The sequence below is a fragment of the Elephas maximus genome, chromosome 1 (genome assembly GCF_024166365.1).
Source record: "Elephas maximus indicus isolate mEleMax1 chromosome 1, mEleMax1 primary haplotype, whole genome shotgun sequence".
Lineage (NCBI taxonomy): Eukaryota > Metazoa > Chordata > Mammalia > Proboscidea > Elephantidae > Elephas > Elephas maximus.
In genome coordinates this window covers 103,998,622-104,018,137 of record NC_064819.1, presented here as the reverse complement: position 1 = coordinate 104,018,137, position 19,516 = coordinate 103,998,622, and the positions used below count along the sequence as shown (strand labels likewise).

The 19,516-nt window shown below is 45.8% G+C and overlaps 1 protein-coding gene across 7 annotated transcripts in view; it reads right to left on the bottom strand.

Moving 5' to 3' along the window:
* Positions 1-19,516, bottom strand: part of DAAM2 (dishevelled associated activator of morphogenesis 2) — a 152,005-nt gene that overhangs the window by 3,172 nt on the left and 129,317 nt on the right. For 6 of the 7 annotated variants that reach the window (XM_049891385.1, XM_049891392.1, XM_049891370.1 and 3 more), the window contains exons 16-25: positions 18,579-18,605; positions 17,482-17,588; positions 16,205-16,289; positions 13,879-13,985; positions 13,628-13,716; positions 4,632-4,800; positions 4,334-4,441; positions 3,090-3,150; positions 2,173-2,304; positions 295-465 (exon numbers count right to left, since the gene is read on the bottom strand). In XM_049891385.1, coding sequence (XP_049747342.1) covers positions 295-465; positions 2,173-2,304; positions 3,090-3,150; positions 4,334-4,441; positions 4,632-4,800; positions 13,628-13,716; positions 13,879-13,985; positions 16,205-16,289; positions 17,482-17,588; positions 18,579-18,605 — 1,056 coding nt within the window. The remainder of the gene's footprint in view (positions 1-294; positions 466-2,172; positions 2,305-3,089; positions 3,151-4,333; positions 4,442-4,631; positions 4,801-13,627; positions 13,717-13,878; positions 13,986-16,204; positions 16,290-17,481; positions 17,589-18,578; positions 18,606-19,516) is intronic. The other variant, XM_049891374.1, reaches the window with a different exon arrangement.

Sequence of the window (19,516 nt, the reverse complement as noted above, 5' to 3'; positions counted from 1 at the left end):
AGGCCAATGCTGCCTGAAATGGCTGCCCTCCCACCAGGGGCCAAGTTCTGGGCTGTGAGCCATGACTCTTGTGTTTATCAATTGGCCCCGTTTTCCTCCTTCCAGGAAGCCCTTGGCCTCTCAACCTCACTCTTCTCTTTTAGGCTTTCCCCAGACCCTCTTCCTCAGCCCAGGAAGGGGTTTCTCTCTCCTGGGGCTGACATCGGTCCCTACCATATTCCTCAGAGCCTGCGCACCTCATACACACCCCGTCAGACCAAGCTTTGTCCCCTCAGCCCTAGCTCCAGCCCTCACCATGGCCTCCATGCGTGCCCGCCGCTCCTCCTCCTCCTTCCTCCTCCTCATGGCCTCCAGGTCCTGCCGGGCCTCCAAGAAGGCCTGCAGGAAGGTGTCAAAGATGCCAAAGAATTCGTCTGGCTGCATCTTGCTCTCCTGCTCCCCGAAGTGTATCAGAGCCTTGGCGAACTGACAAAGGAGGGGAAGGGTTGGTGGAGCAACCTGAAGTGTGGTGGCTCAGACATGTGGTTAGATGGGTTCCAGCCAGAGCAGAGCTCAGTCCCAGGCTGAAGAGCACTGGCATGGGGGGGGGGGAGGGGCACAGGACTGGGAGAAGTGGGACAGCCCCCTTATCATGAGGATCAAGGGACCAGGCTGAAGGAAAGGCTTGAGGTGACACCTGGGAGATGAGGGACAGGAGCCAGCTTTCAGACCTTGGCTACCTGACGGTCTGCCTGATAGCTATGTCTGTATTGGATTAGGAGCTATGGAGTCTGGGAAGCCCTTTCTAAGTCAGGAACTGCCCAGTCAGAACTCAAGAAGACCTCAGAGAGCATCTAGTTATTGGGCTGGTTATTTAACCTCCCACCCCAAGCCTCAGTTTCTTACCTGTAAAATGGGGATAATAATGAAACCCACTTCATAGTGTTGTCTGTGGCGTTAAGTAAGTGAAAGGTAAAGTACTAGCTATAATTATATGTGCCAGGCACTGTCCAGACCTTGAGAGCTACTATCTCTAATTCAGGAGTCCCCCGGGTGGTACAAATGGTTAAGACCTCTACTACTAGCCGAAACATTGGCAGCTCGAACCCAGAGGTACTTCGGAAGACGGGCCTGGTGCTCTGCTTCTGAAAGGTCACAGCCTGGAAAACCCTGTGGAGCAGTTCTACTCTGCACACAACGGGATCACCGTGAGTCAGAACAGCCTCGATGGCAGTTAGCAATAACAACAGTCTCTAGTTCAACTCACTCAATGTCTTCTAAGAAAGACCTGGTTACTCAAAGTGCATGGAAGTATGGTCCATGTGCAGCTAAGTCCAAAGCTGAGCTCTCTGAGTCAGGATTGTAATGCATCTCTGTTTATCACCTACAGCTGGAAACTTAGCCAAGTTAACCCTTTCGTGGATGGATTTTTGTGTGTGTTGAATTTTTTTGGTGATGCCATGGTTTTTCACTAATGGAATGGATGCTGAATCATTGTTTGCTGCTAGTTTTTTATTACTTGAAAAACTGGGGTGCCAGCTGCAAGTGGAGCATATCAGTACCGTGTTCCACGAAGCACATCGCAAATGTGGTATATATGGTTACCATGGCCCAGGAAGTACATCGTGCTATCTGGTTACACTTGAACCAAAAACTATCTTACTCAACTTTCCAAAAAGACACAAAATACTAGATAAACATTGCACTTGCTGTATATAAAATTGTTATCGGTTTGATTTAGAGCAGGCCATATTGCTACCATGGTCCATGAAGCACATCACACCCATGGTACATATTGGTACCATGGCCCAGGAAGTGCAGAAAATGTGAGTGGTAAGTTTATTTACTAGTAATCATTGAAGGGATAACCTCTCTGAATCTCAGTTTACACACCTGTCGACTAGGATAACTTTCCCAATGAACCCATAGGTGGGCAGTGAAATAAATCATGTAAAATGCTTAATATGGTGCCTGACACCTGATAAATGAAAAATGATCTCTGTAGCAGTGAATTTTCTTGTAGAAGTGAGGAAACTGGGTTTTTCCTCAAAGCTCTGTGACTCTGGCTTTGTCCCTTCTGGCCATCTATGGTAGAAATGGGTGAAGGAGCCATGCAGAGATGAGGCTGAATTAGAGTGGACTGGGGGCCAGGGTTAGGCTGGGGGTCAAGCTGGGGTTTTAGGGCATGCTTACCTTGTTCCTGGCCTCATTTAGCTGGTCCTCCAGCTCTGAAAAGCTGAAGCTGGAGACAGTGATGAAGTCACTCATGACTGGGACAAACTTGTCATTGGGTTCCCGCACCTGGCGTTTCTGATATTCCAGCTCCTAAGGAGGTCACAGGGAGAGGCTGGTTAGACTGGTGCCTGGTCACCAAGACTTTACAGTACAGCACTATAAAATTGGAAATCACCACGCCTCAGCCACAGTGGCAACGAAAGGTCCTTTCTCATACTTAACCTCATTCTCTAAATCCATTGTCCCCTTAACCCGTCTTCCCCAGTGAAGCTGGGAAAGGTCTGTAGTTCCTCGGTATGGGGGACAAAGGGTTGGAGACATCCCAGTTCTGGGACCGCCAAGCCACAGTACTGGCTGAGAAGCCATCACAGCAGCAATGGTGTGGAGCAGAGGCTTGGGTCCTCCACTGGGCCAGGAAAGAGGTGAAGAAACTAATAGAAGCTTCTGGTAACAGCATTCCCCACTGGCACACTGTGTGCTACGAGGGGTGTGGGTTCCCTTTCCCATCCACTTGAATCAAACTGAAGCATGGGGCAGATTTGTGGTCCATTCCTTCCCACTCCAGACCGCTGTCATGTTTTAGTGATGTGGATATAGTCTCAGATGTCCTCGTTTGAGGGTCTCATTGTAAGCCCCAGGTAATCCAATCACCCTTTCTTGAGGGCTGACTCTGTGCTGTAGGGCCTCTGTACCCACTGTACCAGTTTTCTATCACACCAACCAAGGACTCTGGGTCCAGAAATGCATCCCACAGGGGCTCTGCTACTATAAGGCCACCATCTGGCCCAGTGGCAGGCAGCAGCAAACAGGCGGCATGACCAGCTATTGACAGCATCCCCCTGGAAACCACGCCCAGCAGGCAGAGATGTACTTACCGCCTCGACTGCTCTGAGGCCCCTCTTGAGGTTGCCCACCTCCTTCTCCAGCTCTGCCAGGCTGTGGGGAGAATGGGGAGGGGTGGAGGGTCATCAGCTTAGACTTGAGGGGCTCAGAGTACCTCCAGGAGAGGGCAGTGCAAAGCACAACAGCCTGGGAGTTAGTGGACCTGTGCTCCAGCCCTGCTCTCTGGTCACTGTCCTGTGGCCTTGGCCATACACTTCCCCTCTGTACCTCCATCTCCATTCTATAAAATAACAGGGGTGTAACCTGCACTCTATAGGTTCTTCCACCTCAGAGGTGCCATGCTACATATCAGAAAGTTTCCAACACCTGGCCTCTGCCTTAGACTTATTATTATCATCACCAGGTAATGCTAATAAGCTCTTAACATGGTATCCTGTATGCAGTAAGCATTTGACCCATGCAAACCATTTACCAAGGAGCCTAGTGGTGAAGTGAGTGGTTAAGTGCTTGACTGCTAACGGAAGGGTCACCAGTTGGAACCCACCAGCAGCTCTATGGGAGAAAAGACCTAGCGATCTGTTCCCATAAAGATTACAGCCTAGGAAACCCTATGGGGCAGTTCTACTCTGATCTATAGGGTCACTATGAGTCAGAATTGACTCAGTGGCACACAGCTGCAACAACAACAGCCATTTACCACTGCATTCCTGGCTCTACTGTAGATGGTGTCTTTTCGGCTGTGTGTTCAGGTGTGTTCTCTTGCTTATAGCAGATGATGTTGCTGCCCCACCCATATCGCCTTGGGCCACTCCACTGTAGTGCATGGCCCTGACTTCCAACTGTGTGGACACATTTTCTGGGGACCAAGGATAACTTTGTCTGCACCCATAGCCAGAGAGTTATGTGCCCCCTAGTACCCCTCAACCAGTGACTGACAGGAGACGGTGTATAATTGCCCAGCTCCCTCACCCTTGGGCAGGGCCACTGAAGTGAGTGTTCTACACTGTCACAGAGTCATCCAGTGGAATGAAGCTCCAACTGCCCACAGTGGTAACTGGCTTAGTAACACTCTTGTTATTGCTGTTCTTCCCCCACTCCACTATTAGTGTTCCCTGGGACCATCTCTGAAATAAGGATTTGAGGGCAAATAGTTGTCTTCATTTGATTCTCCCAGATGCAGACTCTGAGATCCTGCCCAGAGTAGGCCCTGAGGTAGGAAGTCAGACAGGAGTGTGTGTGGTCACAGGGAGAAGGATGTCTTGGAGAGATTCCTCACTTGACTTTGGCGGCTTCTGGAAGGTGCTGCAGCTCTGAGGGCATGTTCAGGATGTCAGGGAAATGCTTCTCCAGGATCATGATCAGGTAATGGAGCAGAGAGATGTTTCTGTGGATGGAAGTCAGGTCTGGGGTAAGGGACCAAGGAAATCAGGACTGAGGTCAGAAGGAAACAAGGGTGTGGTGTTAAGGGAAGAGGGATGAGTCTTGGCTCAGGAAATAGAAGAAGGATACAGGGGAGGAGGGGAGAGACCAGGGTAGAGTGAGATGGAGGCTAAGGAATTAGGAGGGGGCCCCACCTGTCAATGCTGGACTTGGTGTCAGCGATCTTGTTGAGACTGGCTACCCGGAACCCGTAGGCACCCCCACGCTGCCCTTTGTTCATGAAGTTTCCAATGGCCAAGATGACCTCTAGCATTTGCTTTAGACGCTTGCTGCGGGTCAGCTCCCGGGAGGCCAGCAGGATGGCTGGGAGGAGGAGAGACAGGTCAGAGCTCTACACAGACTGGGCCAGGGGAGCAGGTCCCCTTGTACCCCAGGACGATGCCACCACAAAGCTCAGAAAAGGGATTGCCAAGTGACCTCAACTCTCAGAAGGGCAGAGATTATACCTACTCATCAGCAGACCAACCTACTCCACATTCCCATATCCACGTACATCCAAGCAAGCAGACCAATACACCAAAAGCCAACTCACCAAATAACCCATTCTCTGAATGTTCCAACTCTTCCTAAGAATATATTTGAGGATATCTTTTCCTGCATATATTTAAATATTATCAATATTTTTCTATGCATATATGCATGAATATAATACTTTTATTTTTCTAAACCTAGCGATTAAATTTTTAAATTTCAGAATTTTACATACTATAGTACTGTTTATGACTATTTTGAAATACTGTATTTGATTGATTTGGGGGGGAAATCCCTGTCCATTAAATGATAACATCATCCATTACAACATGCATTCTCGTATTGTTTTCATTCTGTGTTGGTACTGGTTGCTGCGGAGTCAGTTGACTCATAGTGACCCCATGTGTGTCAGAGTACAACTGTGTTCCATAGAGTTTTCAATGACTGATTTTTCAGAAGTAGATTACCAGACCTTTCTTCTGAGGTGCCTCTGGGTGGACTTGAACTGCCAACCTGTTGGCTAGCAGCTGTGCATGTTAACCATTGCACTACCCAGAGGCTCCTTCTATAAGATAAAGGTGAGCTTTACAGTTGACGGTGTCTTAGCTTTGATAAAATAGGTTTCTTGACATGCTGTTGAATATCAGCTTTTAATTTTTTGAACGTGTAGATATTTTAACTATTTCCCCTATTGCTTTAAATGATATATCTGCTACAAATACAAATTAAGGCCAATAGTAGCCAAAACCTTAGTATTTCATTCTAATGTGAATGCTCTGGCCTTTTTCAGCTGTGATGTATTTGTGGTGGCGGTGCAGAATTAGCATATGAGACTTACACTGAAATTCTGTACTAATTACATACTAGATTCATACTTCGTACATTCCGTGTTCCAATTATTAATGGATGTTTGCAGCTGTTTCTTCTCATTTTGAGTCTTGCCACATCAGCAAATGAAGGTCCTGAAAGCTTGACTTCACCCACGTAATTAATGTCTACTCTACTTTGAGGAAGCAGCTCTTCCCCAGTCATATTTTGAATACCTTCCAACCTGAGGGGCTCATCTTCCAGCACTATATCAGACAGTGTTCCACTGCTATTCAGAAGGTTTTCTCTGGTTAATTTTTTTTCAGCAGTAGACCATTAGGTCCTTCTTCCTAATCTGTCTTAGTGTGTCTGGAAGCTCAGCTGAAACCTGTCCACCATGGGTGACCCTCCTGGTATTTGAATACTGGTAGCATAGTTTCCAGCATGACAGCAACACGCAAGCGCCCACAGTACAACAAACTGACAGATATGTGCCACCTAAACAGCCATTAATAATTGCAATGTGGAATGTATGAAGTATGAATCTAGGAAAGCTGGAAATTAGCAAAAATGAAATGGAACACATTAACAATATCCTAGGCATTAGTGAGCTGAAATGGACTGGTATTGGCCATTTTGAGTCAGACCATCATATGGTCTACTATGCTGGGAATGACAAATCAAAGAGGAATGGCATTGCATTCATCATCAAAAAGAACATTTCAAGGTGTATCCCGAAGTACAACGCTGTTAGTGATAGGATAATATCCGTATGCCTACAAGGGAGATCAGTTAATACAACTATCATTCAAATTTACCAACTTCTGCAGTCTGAAATTGATCGAACATGCAATAAGGATGCATTGATAATTACTGGTGATTGAAATATGAAACCTGGAAACAAAGAAGAAGGATATATAGGTAGTTGGAAAATATGGCCTCATTGATAGAAATGATGCAGGAGATTACATGATAGAATTTTGCAAGACCAACAACTTCTTCATTGCAAATACTTTTTTTCAACAACGTAAATGGTGGCTATATACTTAGACCTCACTGTACGGAATACACAGGAATCAAATCAACTACATCTGTGGAAAGAGATGATGGAAAAACTCAATATCATCAGTCAGAACATGGCTAGGGGCCTACTGTGGAACAGACCATTAAGTGCTTATATACAAGTTCAGGCTGAAGCTGAAGAAAATTAGAACAAGTCCATGAAAACCTAAATACGATCTTGAATATATCCCCCCCACTGAATTTAGAGATCATCTCAAGACTAGTTTGACACATTGGACACTAATGATTGAAGACCAGATGACTTGTGGAATGACATCAAGGACATCATACATGGAGAAAGCAAATGGCCACTAAAAAGACAGGAAAGAAAGAAAAGACCAAAACGGATGTTAGAAGAGACTCTGAAACTTACTCTTGTACGTTGAATAGCTAAATGAAGGAAGAAATGATGAAGTAAAATATCCGAACAGAAGGTTTCAAAGGGAAGCTCCAGAAGACAAAGTAATATAAAGACAGGTGCAAAGACATGGAGATAGAACACCAAAAGGGTAGAACACCAAAAGGGAAGAACACCCTTGGCATTTCTCAAGCTGACAGAACTGAGGAAAAAATTCAAGCCTCAAGTTGCAATACTGAAGGATTCTTTGAACGAAATACTGAAAGATGCAGGAGCATCAAAAGAAGATGGAAGGAATACACAGAGTCACTATACCAAAAAGAATTGGTCGATGTTCAATCATTTTAGGAGGTAGCATATGATCAGGAACTGATGGTACTGAAGGTAGAAGTTCAAACTGCACTGAAGACATTGGTGAAAAACAAGGCTCCAGAAATTGATGGAATATCAGTTGAGATATTTCAACAAACAGGTACAGCCCTGGAAGGACATGCTCATCTATGCCAAGAAATTTGGAAGACAGCTACCTGACCAACCAACTGGAAGAGATCCATATTTATGCCTATTCCAAAGAAAAGTAATCCAATCGGATGTGGAAATTATTGAACAATATCATTAATATTGGAGCCCTGGTGGCACAGTGATTAAGAGCTCAGCTGCTTATCAAAAGGTCATCAATTCAAATCCTCGGAAACCCTATGGGGCAGTTCTACTCTGTGTTATAGGGTTGTGATGAGTTAGAATCTACTCGATGGCAATGGGTTTGGTTTGTTCTTTTTATATATATATATTATATATATAATTAATATATAAAAAATATCCAAACATTATTATATATATATAATTAGTATCACACGTGCAAGTAAAATTTTACTGAAGATCATTCAAAAGTGTTTGCAGCAGTACTTCAACAGAGAACTGCCAGAAATTCAAGCTGGATTCAGAAGCAGACATGGAACGAAGGATATCATTGCTGATGTCAGATGAATTGTGGCTGAAAGCAGAGAATACCAGAAAGATGTTTACCTGTGTTTTATTGACTACGCGAAGGCATTTAATTGTGTGAATCATGACAAATTATGGATAATATTGCGAAGAATGGGAATTGCAGAACACTTAATTGTGCTCTTGAGGAATGTGTACATAGATCAAGAGGCAGTTGTTCGAACAGAACAAGGAGATATTACGTGGTTTAAAGTCAGGAAAGGTGTGTGTCAGGGTTGTATCCTTTCACCATAGTTACTCAATCTGTGTGCTGAGCAAATAATCTGAGAAGCTGGACCATATGAAGAAGAAGGGCGCATCAAGATTGGAGGAAGAGTCATTAACAACCTATGATATGCAGATGACACAACCTTGCTTGCTGAAACAGAAGAACACTTGAAGCACTTACTGATGAAGACCAAAGACTACAGCGTTCAGTATGGATTACATCTGAACATAAAGAAAACAAAAAAACCTCACAACTGGACCAATAAGCAATATCATGACAGAGAAAAAGATTGAAGTTGTTAAGGCTTTCATTTTACTTGGATCCGTAATCAACATTCATGGAAGCAGCAGTCAAGAAATCAAAAGACACATTGCATTGGGCAAATCTGCTGCAAAAGACTTCTTTAAAGTGTTAAAAAGCAAAGATGTCACTTTAAAGACTAAGGTGAGCCTGACCCAAACCATGGTGTTTTCAATTGCCTCATATGCATGTGAAAGCTGGACAATGAATAAGGAAGACTGAAGAACTGATGCCTCTGAGTTATGGTGTTGGTGAAGAATGTTGAATATACCATGGACTACCATAAGAATGAACAAATCTGTCTTAGAAGAAGTGCAGCCAGAATGCTCCTTAGAAGCAAGGATGGTGGGACTTCATCTCACATACTTTCGACATGTTTTCAGGAGGCACCAGGCCCTGGAGAGGGACATCATCCTTGGTAAAGTAGAGGGTCAGCAAAGAAGAGGAAATCCTTCAAAGAAATGGATTGACACAGTGGTTGCAACAATGGGCTCAAGCATAACAATGATCATGAGGATGGCACAGGACCTGGCAGTGTTTCATTCTGTTGTACACAGGGTAGCTATGAGTCAGAACCAACTCAACGGTGCCTAACAACAACAACAGTTACATACTGTTTAATATACTTTTTGCATACTAAGCGAGGTGATGAGAAGACTAAGCCATTCTATGCTCTTTGGCTATGCCAAGCCAAATATTCCTTAAAATGCTGCCATGACAACAAAACGAAAATCAATTGACTAAAAGTTTGCAGAAATTTTCAAAAGCAGTTAAAAATAAGTCAGTGTAAAAAAGAAGGTGTAAAAACAGGTAATAAGGTTTGTCAGTATCTTCTAAAGTTGTGAATATATGCATGCCCTATGACCTAACCTCCCCACTCTAGGTGTTACCCAACAGAAGTACCTATAAATGTGCACCAAAAGTCATGGAAAAAACATTCACAGTAGCATTTCTCTTGATGGATATTTAGGCTGGTAGCTGTTTTTTTTAAGTTTATGAATAGATTGGATAAATTACTGTACATTCTTCAGTGAAATAAAACACAGCACTGAAAATAAATAAATCACTGCTATGGAAACCCTGGTGGCGTAGTGGTTCAGAGCTATGGCTGCTAACTAAAAGTTTGGCAGTTTGAATCCACCAGGTGCTCCTTGGAAACCCTATGGCGCAGTTCTACTCTGTTCTCTAGGGTCGCTGTGAGTCGGAATTGCCTTGACGGCAACTGGTTTATTTTTTTTTGGTTTTATACCTCATTGGCCCTAGTGGAACAATGGCTAGGCACTCAGCCGCTAACCAACAACAGCACTTCATTGAAGAGGAGCCCTAGTGGTGCAATGGTTAAGCACTCGGCTACTCACCCAAAGGTTGTGGTTCAAACCCACAGCTGCTTGATGGAGGAAAAAAACCTGATGATCTACTTCCATACAGATTATCGCCCAGGAAACCATATAGGGCAGTTTTACTCTGCTCTATAGGGCCCCTATGAGTCAGAATTGACTTGACAACACACAACAACACACATCAGTGGAGACTTACATGTTGCTATGATGCTGACCAGGTTTCAGCAAAGCTTCTAGACTAAGATGGACTAGGAAGAAAGCCTTGCTGATCTACTTCCAAAATCAGCCAAAGAAAACCCTGTGGAGTGGATCACAACTATCTAATCCACAACTGATCACAGGGATCGTACAGGACTGGGCAGTGGTTCGTTCCATTGTGTGTGGAGTCACCACGAGTGGAAGGCCAACTAACAACAACTTGTCTGGATAGGCATAATCATAATTGCACAGAGGAAGCCAGCATAAAAGAACGCATACTGTATTATTCCATTTATATAAAGTTCAAAAACTGACAAAACTAATCTAGAAGTCAGGATAGATCTTTAGAGGAGGGAGGAGATAAGGGTTGGGGGGAGCATGAAGAAGGGCTTCTGAGAGGCTGGAAATATTCCATTTCTTGGCCTGGGAGTTGATTACACAGGTAGGTTCACTTTGTGATAATTCATCAGGTAGGTTCTTAGGATTCGTATACTTTTCTATATGTAGGCTACATTTCAATAAAAAGGTTTATTTAAAAAAACCTACTTATAAAAGTTTCCAGCAATTTATATTGTTTGGTATAGTTTTTCAAAGGTTGTTACGCTCTTTGAGAAATTTGCAAAGAAATCTTAAAAATGCTAAAATGTTGGTAAAACAGAAAATGACAAGAGTTCTGAGGAAATAGGTATAAACGGGAAAACTGTATGAAATGCTGACATTTTAGTTATATCCATAAGAATAATATATTCATGAATATATTCATAAAATATGTTTACATTTGCAGCCATATTCATCTTGAATATATGCAGTGAATACATTCATAATGAGAATCAGTAGATTTTGGGACATTCAGCAGTAAACATATTCAGAAGAAGAGATTCAAGAAGAACACGTCATAAATATATTCATAAAAAAATATTCATAAAAGAACTGGTGAATTTGGTGAACTGGCTATTACTGGTCATTGGACTGAGAGCCCCTGGTGGGTATCAACAGCCCATCAACCAATTGGGATATACCAAATTTTAGTTCTTCCAGGAATATTTCCTAAAAATTACTATGGATTATGCATGTAAGGATTATGAATTCCAATTCCTGCATAATACTCTTGCCTTGGGGATTCATAATTATCCTTTCATTTTCTCCAAGAAATATCTCTGGAGGACCTAAGATTTGGCATATCCCAGCTGGTTGATGGGCTATTGTCACCCACACCACAGCAGGGGCTCTGGGTCAGTGGGCAAAAAGCCAATTCAACAAAATATTCCAATTTTCTATAAATATATTCATGAATATATTATTCTTGAATCTACCCTTGTTATGAATATTTTTACTGTTGAATGTCCCACATTTACTAACCCCCAGTCAGGCAAACTCACCTGACTCAGTGAAGTACAATTACAGCCACTTGTCCCCCACCCATGGCTCAGATGGAAGAGACATCTGGGCCATTCAAGGACAGCAGCCATGGCTATAGCAGAGTGGTTATTACTTTTCCCAGCATTTTGCGATGTCAAACACATCTTGCTTTGCTGAACTTGACATTAAAGGGGGACTCTTTCTTAAACATCCACTGATAAGTCACAGATAACTTAGGGAGAGCTTGGAGTGGGCTCCTGGGAGCAGGAAATCAGGCGGGATTAAGCCTTCCGGGTGGCTCGGCTACTCTAGTTCCATAGCTCCCAATCGCAATTGCTCACATGTGCTGGACTGATTCAAGACACGTGAATAGTTGAGCACATATTTCTTGGGCTGAACTCCTTATCTGTGCCACATTCTCCAGGGGCAGTCTGTGGCAGGACAAAAGAAAGTTGTGATGAAGAGAAGGATTCGCCCATCACCAGGGCAGAAGATGGCTGACAGACCTTAGAGCTGCAGTACCCGTTGACTCTGACTCATGGTGTCCCCACCTGTGTCAGAGCAGAACTGATGCTCCATAGGGTTTTCAACAGCTGATTTTTTAGGAGTAGATGGCCAGACCTTTCTTCCAAGGTGCCTCTGCGTGGACTCAAACCTCCAACCTTTTGTGTAGCAGCCAAGCAGGATAACTGTTTGCGCCACCCAGAGAGTCCTAGAGCTGAAGTCACTGCTAACGCCTTTCCTCCCCCACCCTCACCCCAGGTCAAACAGCTATGATCACAGCCAGCAGTTTCCTTGTGTGTGTGTGTGTGTGTGTGTGTGTGTTTTGAGGAGCAGCTAGGTCCAGATTACAGAAAATCGTCTGGTCCTAGCCCTCTCATGCTCTTGTCTTCCCCACCCTATTCCCAGAATCCTCCCAGCAGCAGCTCCTCAGATTCCAGGAAGGGCCCCTCTCTGGACTGGGCATCCTGGGGAGTGCTGGCTGGCCCTGGTGTCCAGCAGAGGGGGCCCATGCTCTGCTCTGCCCCAGCCTGTCACCCTCAGCATCTGGGACACAGGCTCTCCTGTTCTGCTCTGCTGACCCATCCGTCCTCACCACTAAATGGACCTCACAAATTCTCCTGCTTTTTCCCCTCTGAGCTCTGCATGTCTACCCACTATCCTGACTGCCAGACTTTGCCCCCAACCCCCCGTCCCTTCCTGCTCTGCCACCCCCATAGACAGTTCCAGGGAGATACTATCTGGGAACCAATGTGGCACAGGAGTGAAGAGATGGATTTTGAAAAACGACATCTATGGTCCTATTCTGACTCCAGCAATATGACCTCAGGCAACTAGCATACCCCCATTTTAGAGCTGAGAGAACTGAGGCACACAGAAGTTATAACAGCACACCCATAGTGTTGTAGTGAGGACCAAATGAGGCTATCCATGTTAGAGTGTTTCACACAGTGCCCAGCACCTGGTTCTCATTAAATTACAAATTTCTCATCTGGAAAAGGCCTGTGTCAAAGGAGTTTCTCCAACCCCAAATCAGATGTTTCCAGGGATTGCTTTGCCCAATTTCCTACTTCCTGAATGGCTCATACTTAAAATAACGTGCCAGTCGTGTTCTATGGATTGTTTTTTTTATGGAAATTTATATGGATTAACTCAGTCCCTCCTGTGTGGGGTAAAGACTGATGAGCTCAGTATGTGCCAGGCACTGTTCTAGGTGTTTGCTATAGTTATCTTCTCAGTGTTTCTGTCCCCTGCTGGGCAGACATCAACAGATCCCCCACCTGGGCAAGTTCCCATGCTGAGGCATAAGGACTGTGTTACATGCTGGCACACGTGCTAATATAAACAAATGCATGTATTTACAATAACGATCATTTTCAATTTTGTCCTTGACTTTAGTTTTTCTTTTGGAGCAGAGGATAAGGGAGGTGCTCTCCCTGTCCCATTCACATTGCCTCCCACCACCCTGGCTTTCCCAGACACCTTCTCCACTCCAGGCCTCCTCCACACCCTCAGCCCTACCTTCTACTTTGGGCTTGGCCTCAGCCAGCCGCTCCTGGAACTTCTTCTTGAAGAAGAGGGCCTGCAGTCGCTGCTGGTAGTGGTCGATCCTGCGGGCAAGGTGAGACACGTGGTGAGGTAGCCTCCACCAGCCCCAGCACTGGGAGCCAGAGACAGCCTCTTGTTGAGCCTGCCTGACCTCCTCTACTTCTTCCTGGGCAGAGCCCCTGTCTGCCCCAAGCCCAGCCCCTCCAGCTATATCTGCTGCCCACCTGCTCATTTCATAAAGGAAGCGGTCGGCACGGGCCATCCGCTCGATCTCATGCTTGTGTTCCTCCAGGAGGTCAATGTCACTCTTCTCTGGGATGAACTTGAGGAGCTGCAAAGAGCAGGTGAAGGTCAGACAGGAAACTAGTGAGAAGCTGAGATGCGGGTGCAGCCCATTAGAAACCCAAGCCCTGACCCTACTCAAGACGGGAGGGGGAGCCTCAAAAGAGAGAGGCACCCCCCCTCCATTTATTTAACTGAGATATGGCTTATACAGTAAAGTAGACTAGTCTTAAGTATTCAGCTCAATGATTTTTTTCTTTATAAATCAATTTTATTGAGACATACCAAAACAAACAAACAAAAAACCCGTTGCCATCGAGTCCATTCCGACTCATAGCGACCCTACAGGACAGAGAAGAACTGCCCCATAGAGTTTCCAAGGAGCGCCTGGCAGATTCGAACTGCCAACCCTTTGGTTAGCAGCCATAGCACTTAGCCACTATGTTTATTGAGGTATAACTTACATAAAATAAAATGCACTCATTCTAACCGTGCAGTCCAACGATTTTTTTTGATGGAACTGCTCACACACTGAGCGGCAATCCAGATCAAGATACGTAAGATTTCCATCCCATCAAAAAGCTCCCTTTTGCCACTTCGATATGACAACCTGCCCTCTCATAGCCTCTCAACTGAATTCTATAACCTGAGATTAATTAGATTTGCCTATTTTTGAACTTCATATAAATATACTCACGCTGTATGTTCTAATTTTGTGTCTGGTTTCTTCGACTCAACGTAATGTCTGACACTCATCCATTTGTGAGTACTGATATATATATATATATATTTTTTTTTAATTGCTGAGTAGTATTCTACTGTAAGAATATACCACAACCTATTCATTCATTTTCCTATTGGTGGGCAGCTGGGTTGTTCACAGTTCGGGAGTTCTATAAATACAGGTGTTATAAATATTCTTGTGTATGTCTTTTAGTGGGTATTTGTACTTGTTTATCTTGGGTATACACTAGGAGGTGGAATTGCAGGGCCATAGAGTGGGCGTATGTTTAGCCTTAGTATACACTGCCAAATAGTTTCCCAAAGTGATTATACCAAAAGAGAATTCCGATTGCTTCACATCCTTGCCAACACTTGGCATCGTCAGTCTTTTTAATTTTAGCCATTCTAGTGGATGTGTGGTGCTATCTCATTGTGGTTTTATTGCATTTCTCTGATGACTAATAGCATCGAGCACTTTTCATTTGCTTATTAGCCATTTGAAAATCTTCTTTCTGCTCATTTTTAAAATTGGATTTATTGTCATTTTCTCATTGATTCATAGACTTCTTTATCCTGGATACATACCCTGGTGGCATAGTGGTTGAGAGCTCTGGCTGCTAACCAAAAAGTCGGCAGTTCGAAACCACCAGGCATTCCTTGGAAACCCTATGGGGCCATTCTACTCTGTCCTATAGGCTCACTATGAGTCGGAATCAACTCAACGGCAGCAGGTTTGGTTTGGGTTTTGGTTTATTCTGGATATGAGATCTTTGCTAGCTATATGTATAGGTAGTCCCTGACTTACAGCAGGGTTTTGCTCTGATGACTCCGTTGTAAGTCAGTTCTGATCTAAGTTGAATACCTTATTTTGTTTCATTTTTTTAAGTTTTCATTATTATTGACTTTTGTTATCAGTATCTTTATAAATTCCATCTTTATTTGTCTTTGGGGGTTGGAAACATCTTTGAGTGGACATCTGAGAATGATAACATCAGTAAATTATGCACTGCAACATTGTATGTAGTACATATTACTAGTGATAAGATGTACAACAAAAAAGAAAAGGAGGATGGTTAAGTCTGGTTTGTCGTAGCCCAAATGTGTCGTAAGTGGGGGACTACCTGTATTGCAAACTCTTCTTCTGGGGATTGGCTTGCCTTTTCACTCTAGCAATGGTGCCTCTTGAGGAACAGAAGTTCTTAATTTTAATGAAGTCTAATCGATGGTATTTTGCTTGGTGTTTGAAGGACACACAAGTCAGGGTGAGAGAGATTTGGGAAAGGCACAATTATAGAGCATCCTCATTTTCCTTGAGATTCATGAGGGATGGTACCTCCTAACTCCTTCCAGGGACCTCCAAGACCCCTGAAAAAGGTGCAGCTGGCCTCCTTCCAGAAAGGTTGGCCTAAGGAAATTTCCATAAACCTTCTCCCCCAGCCTGATTTCTCCTTGACCTAAGAATCTCAGCCTCAGTAGGGTCTGTCGGGAAGGGTTATGGCTGCCCTCTAGGTTCAACTCCCCTCCCTCCCCACTGAGGGTCCTCACCTGCTCCAGCATGTCCTTCGCGAGGTCCTCCTGCTCATCCATCTTCAAGATGGCCTGCCGGATCTCCTCGTTAGAAAGCTTCAGCCTAGGGTAAAACCCCACCCTCTGAGAAGCCTGGCCAGGCTGCTCTGCTTAGAACAGACTTCAAATATGCTTCTCCAGAAGGTACAGCCCAGCCTCCCTCCCTCATGTCAACTTAGGACTACGTTGGACGGTACTTCTCCTTGCCTCCCCTGTGAAGTTTTCTCAGACTCCACTGCTATGATTCACTCTGGAGTGAGCTATTTTAGTCTCTAAATAGAGACTTGAGTCTCTCAAGTCTCTTGCTTGAGTTTCCATCAGAAGTAACGGGGCATTTGGGAGTAAAAGGGATGTCTTCAGCGTGAACTGAGAGACGAAGCAAAATGTTTCTGATCCTTCTGCTCCTCATGTCTAAAAGTTCTACAGCATCCTCCACGGGAGGATGAGAATATCAGCAGGGAACAAAGGGGGCAACTGCCTGCTTCCTTCATTCTCGGAAGAGAGAAGAGTCCTCAGTCCTCTGAAACAGTCCCAGCTCCCACACACTCTTCCAATCTGTCTTGCTGTCTGGGGGAGTAAGAAGCACCCCCCAGCACAAACCCCTGACAGTCCTTCCCTGTCTCCTGCAAATGCACACCCATTGGGATACCTGGTGATGCAGAACTCTCCCCCACCACCAACTGAAAGAAGCTGAGGCCCGGGACCTTGTGGGAGGGAGGGGAGGGCAGATGTTCCAGAGGTGGCTGGAGGCAGGACTAAGAATAGTACAGCAGGCAGTACCCTCTGACCCAGGCTCAGGCTGGAGGCCCAGCACAGAAGCCGTGCTGTTAGTGCAGATACTGCCCTGCTTGTTCTGCAGGCCGCGGGAAATGCTTAGGGGCTGAGATCATGCTGTTCTGGGGCCTAAGCTGAGCAGGGCTCTCCGCGGGCTTAGAGCAACTCAGCTGCCAGACGCTGACCATCTGGCCTCGCAATTGGGCAGTTTCCTGTCTGCAGAGCTCTACACTGCTGCTCAGAGTGGGCTCCCCTGAGAAGGTTCTAGACCAGTGCAACATCCCCCCGATTCCCAGGGGACAGAGAAAGGGGAGCCCAGAGATGTCCCTCACCCTGTTGCTCTGCCACCTTCCCCCCAGGCATTCAGTTCAACCATCTTTTTTTGTTCAAGTCTCATCTCAGGTCTCTGCTACCAAGAGGCCCATTCTCTACCCCAGCAACCCATCATGGGGCAGAACCACAGAGACAAAACGAGTGCGTACTTGGAGAGGAGGATGATGCAGTTCTGGGCCCTCCGGCCGTCGATGACTGACAGCTCTTTGACCTTGCGGGAGGCCAGGTAGATGTCCTCAGTGGAACCCAACTCTTTCTGCAACCAACAAGCCAAGGAGCAAGGTTGAGGTGTGAGTTTTCCCCCATTCTCTTCTTGCCTACCCGTCAGAAACCAACACCCTACCAACCTAAGAATGCTCCTGGGGTGAGGGGAAGAAAGAAGGGGAAAGAAAAAGACAGAAGAAAGAGAGGAGGGTGGTTGAGAACCGACTCTAGCAGCAGGTATGATTGACTTTACCATGGGCTAGAATGGGCTGGAACCCCGTCTTTAGAGATTGTCCTCTCTGGGCAATCTAGGGAAGGGGCTTCTCTGATGGGGGGTGGCTGATCCCTGTGGCTTTGGACAATGTGATATGACCTACCATGTCCCCTACAGAATCAACCCCCACTTCTATCACCCCACTCAAAGAGTCTCCCCAAGCTTAGGATGAGAAGCTGGTTCTAAGCCCTCCATAAAGCCACGGTTCCTGGACTTCTGAGGGTAAAGCGCTTCCACAAGTTCAGAGGTGGGGAAAAGCAGGCAGAATTCCATGCAGGAGTCTCTCCTCTGAGGCCCCAGCAGGCAGATATCTAAGAAATCAGAAATGTACACCCTTCTCATGGGGCCCTGGTGAGGTAGACAGGAGGCTGGCTCTTGCTCTGGGAGGTCACTCTGAGCACCTCTCCATGTTGCACAACTCCAGGGGGCACCAATCACATCATCGTGAATTATGCCCTGGAATTGTGCAGTACCCAGCCTGTGCAACCTTACAGGATGGCCCTGCCTTGGGCCTGGGGGGTAAGACAATAGACCTTGAAGCTTTCTCCTTACTCCAGTAGACATTCACCTCTATTGCTGGTAGGGGTCCCTTGCATTACCTACCTCTCCTACATATCTTCTCTCTCTTTGGGGACCCTCCCCCATGTGAGGATGGGTAATAAGGTAGGAGGCAGAATGGACAAGCCCTCTCTTTAGGACCCTGCATAGGGCAGCATCCCAGGACATTGGTTAAAAGTTGAGGTGTCCAGAGCCCCAAGAATGACTCACCTGCTGAGAAGGATTAGTTATCAGCTCCTAGGCAGGCAGCAGCCACAGCCAACAGAGAATTAAACATGCACAACGTTAGCCATGAGATTCGGGGACCCAGGAACAACAGGACAGATATGAGATCCCCCAACTCCACTCTATCAGCCCCATCCCAATGCGACCCCCAAGGTTGGAGCAAGAGACCCAGAAGTAGCACTGAACAAACATGGATTCTAGCAGGCATTCACTCACAGAGAGCCAAACAAAGCGGACAACACACAGCTTCTCCCACCCACCTAGGCCCAGTGGGGTCACCCCTCCCAGGTCTGGGCAGATCAGGCCCCTGAGTTCCCCATCCCAGGCCTGGCTGCCAGTTATTCCCTCTCTTCTCCTGAGAACTGCTGAGAGGGTAGAGACATCTCCTCCACCCTGGGATAAACTCATCTTTCTAGATAGGAGAGCAGACGCAAACAAACTTGAGCTGGGAAGCATGTGTAAGTTGTATTCTCTGAGGCAGAGGAAAGCCAATGTCTCTGATCTTTAATCTTTGGCCCTTGCCCTCTGTCTGGAAGGGGCAGGAAAGGAGTAGGAGCCAGTGTTTGCTCTCTAAGGGGCACTGAGGGAGCTGAGCCCACACCTGTGTTCTCCCTTCCTGACCCTAATGGAGGCACAGTCACTAACTCAGGACCTGCAGAGGGCCCAAAAGGAAGACCATGATCCCCAGGACCCTCTGCCCCTCATCACCTGCCACACACCACCCAGGGCCCCAAGACAGAGAGAGAGGGCAGCACAGCCCCTGGGATCTCTCCATCTCTGTTGCTATGAATTCAGTCCCAGAGACGGGGTGACCTGCCGCGTGACAGTGCTCTGGGTGAGCCCAGCCCTGAAACAGGGCACTAGACTGAGTAGGCTCTGAGAACTGAGTGGGGATAGAACAGGGGGCTTTCAGTCTCAGCTTT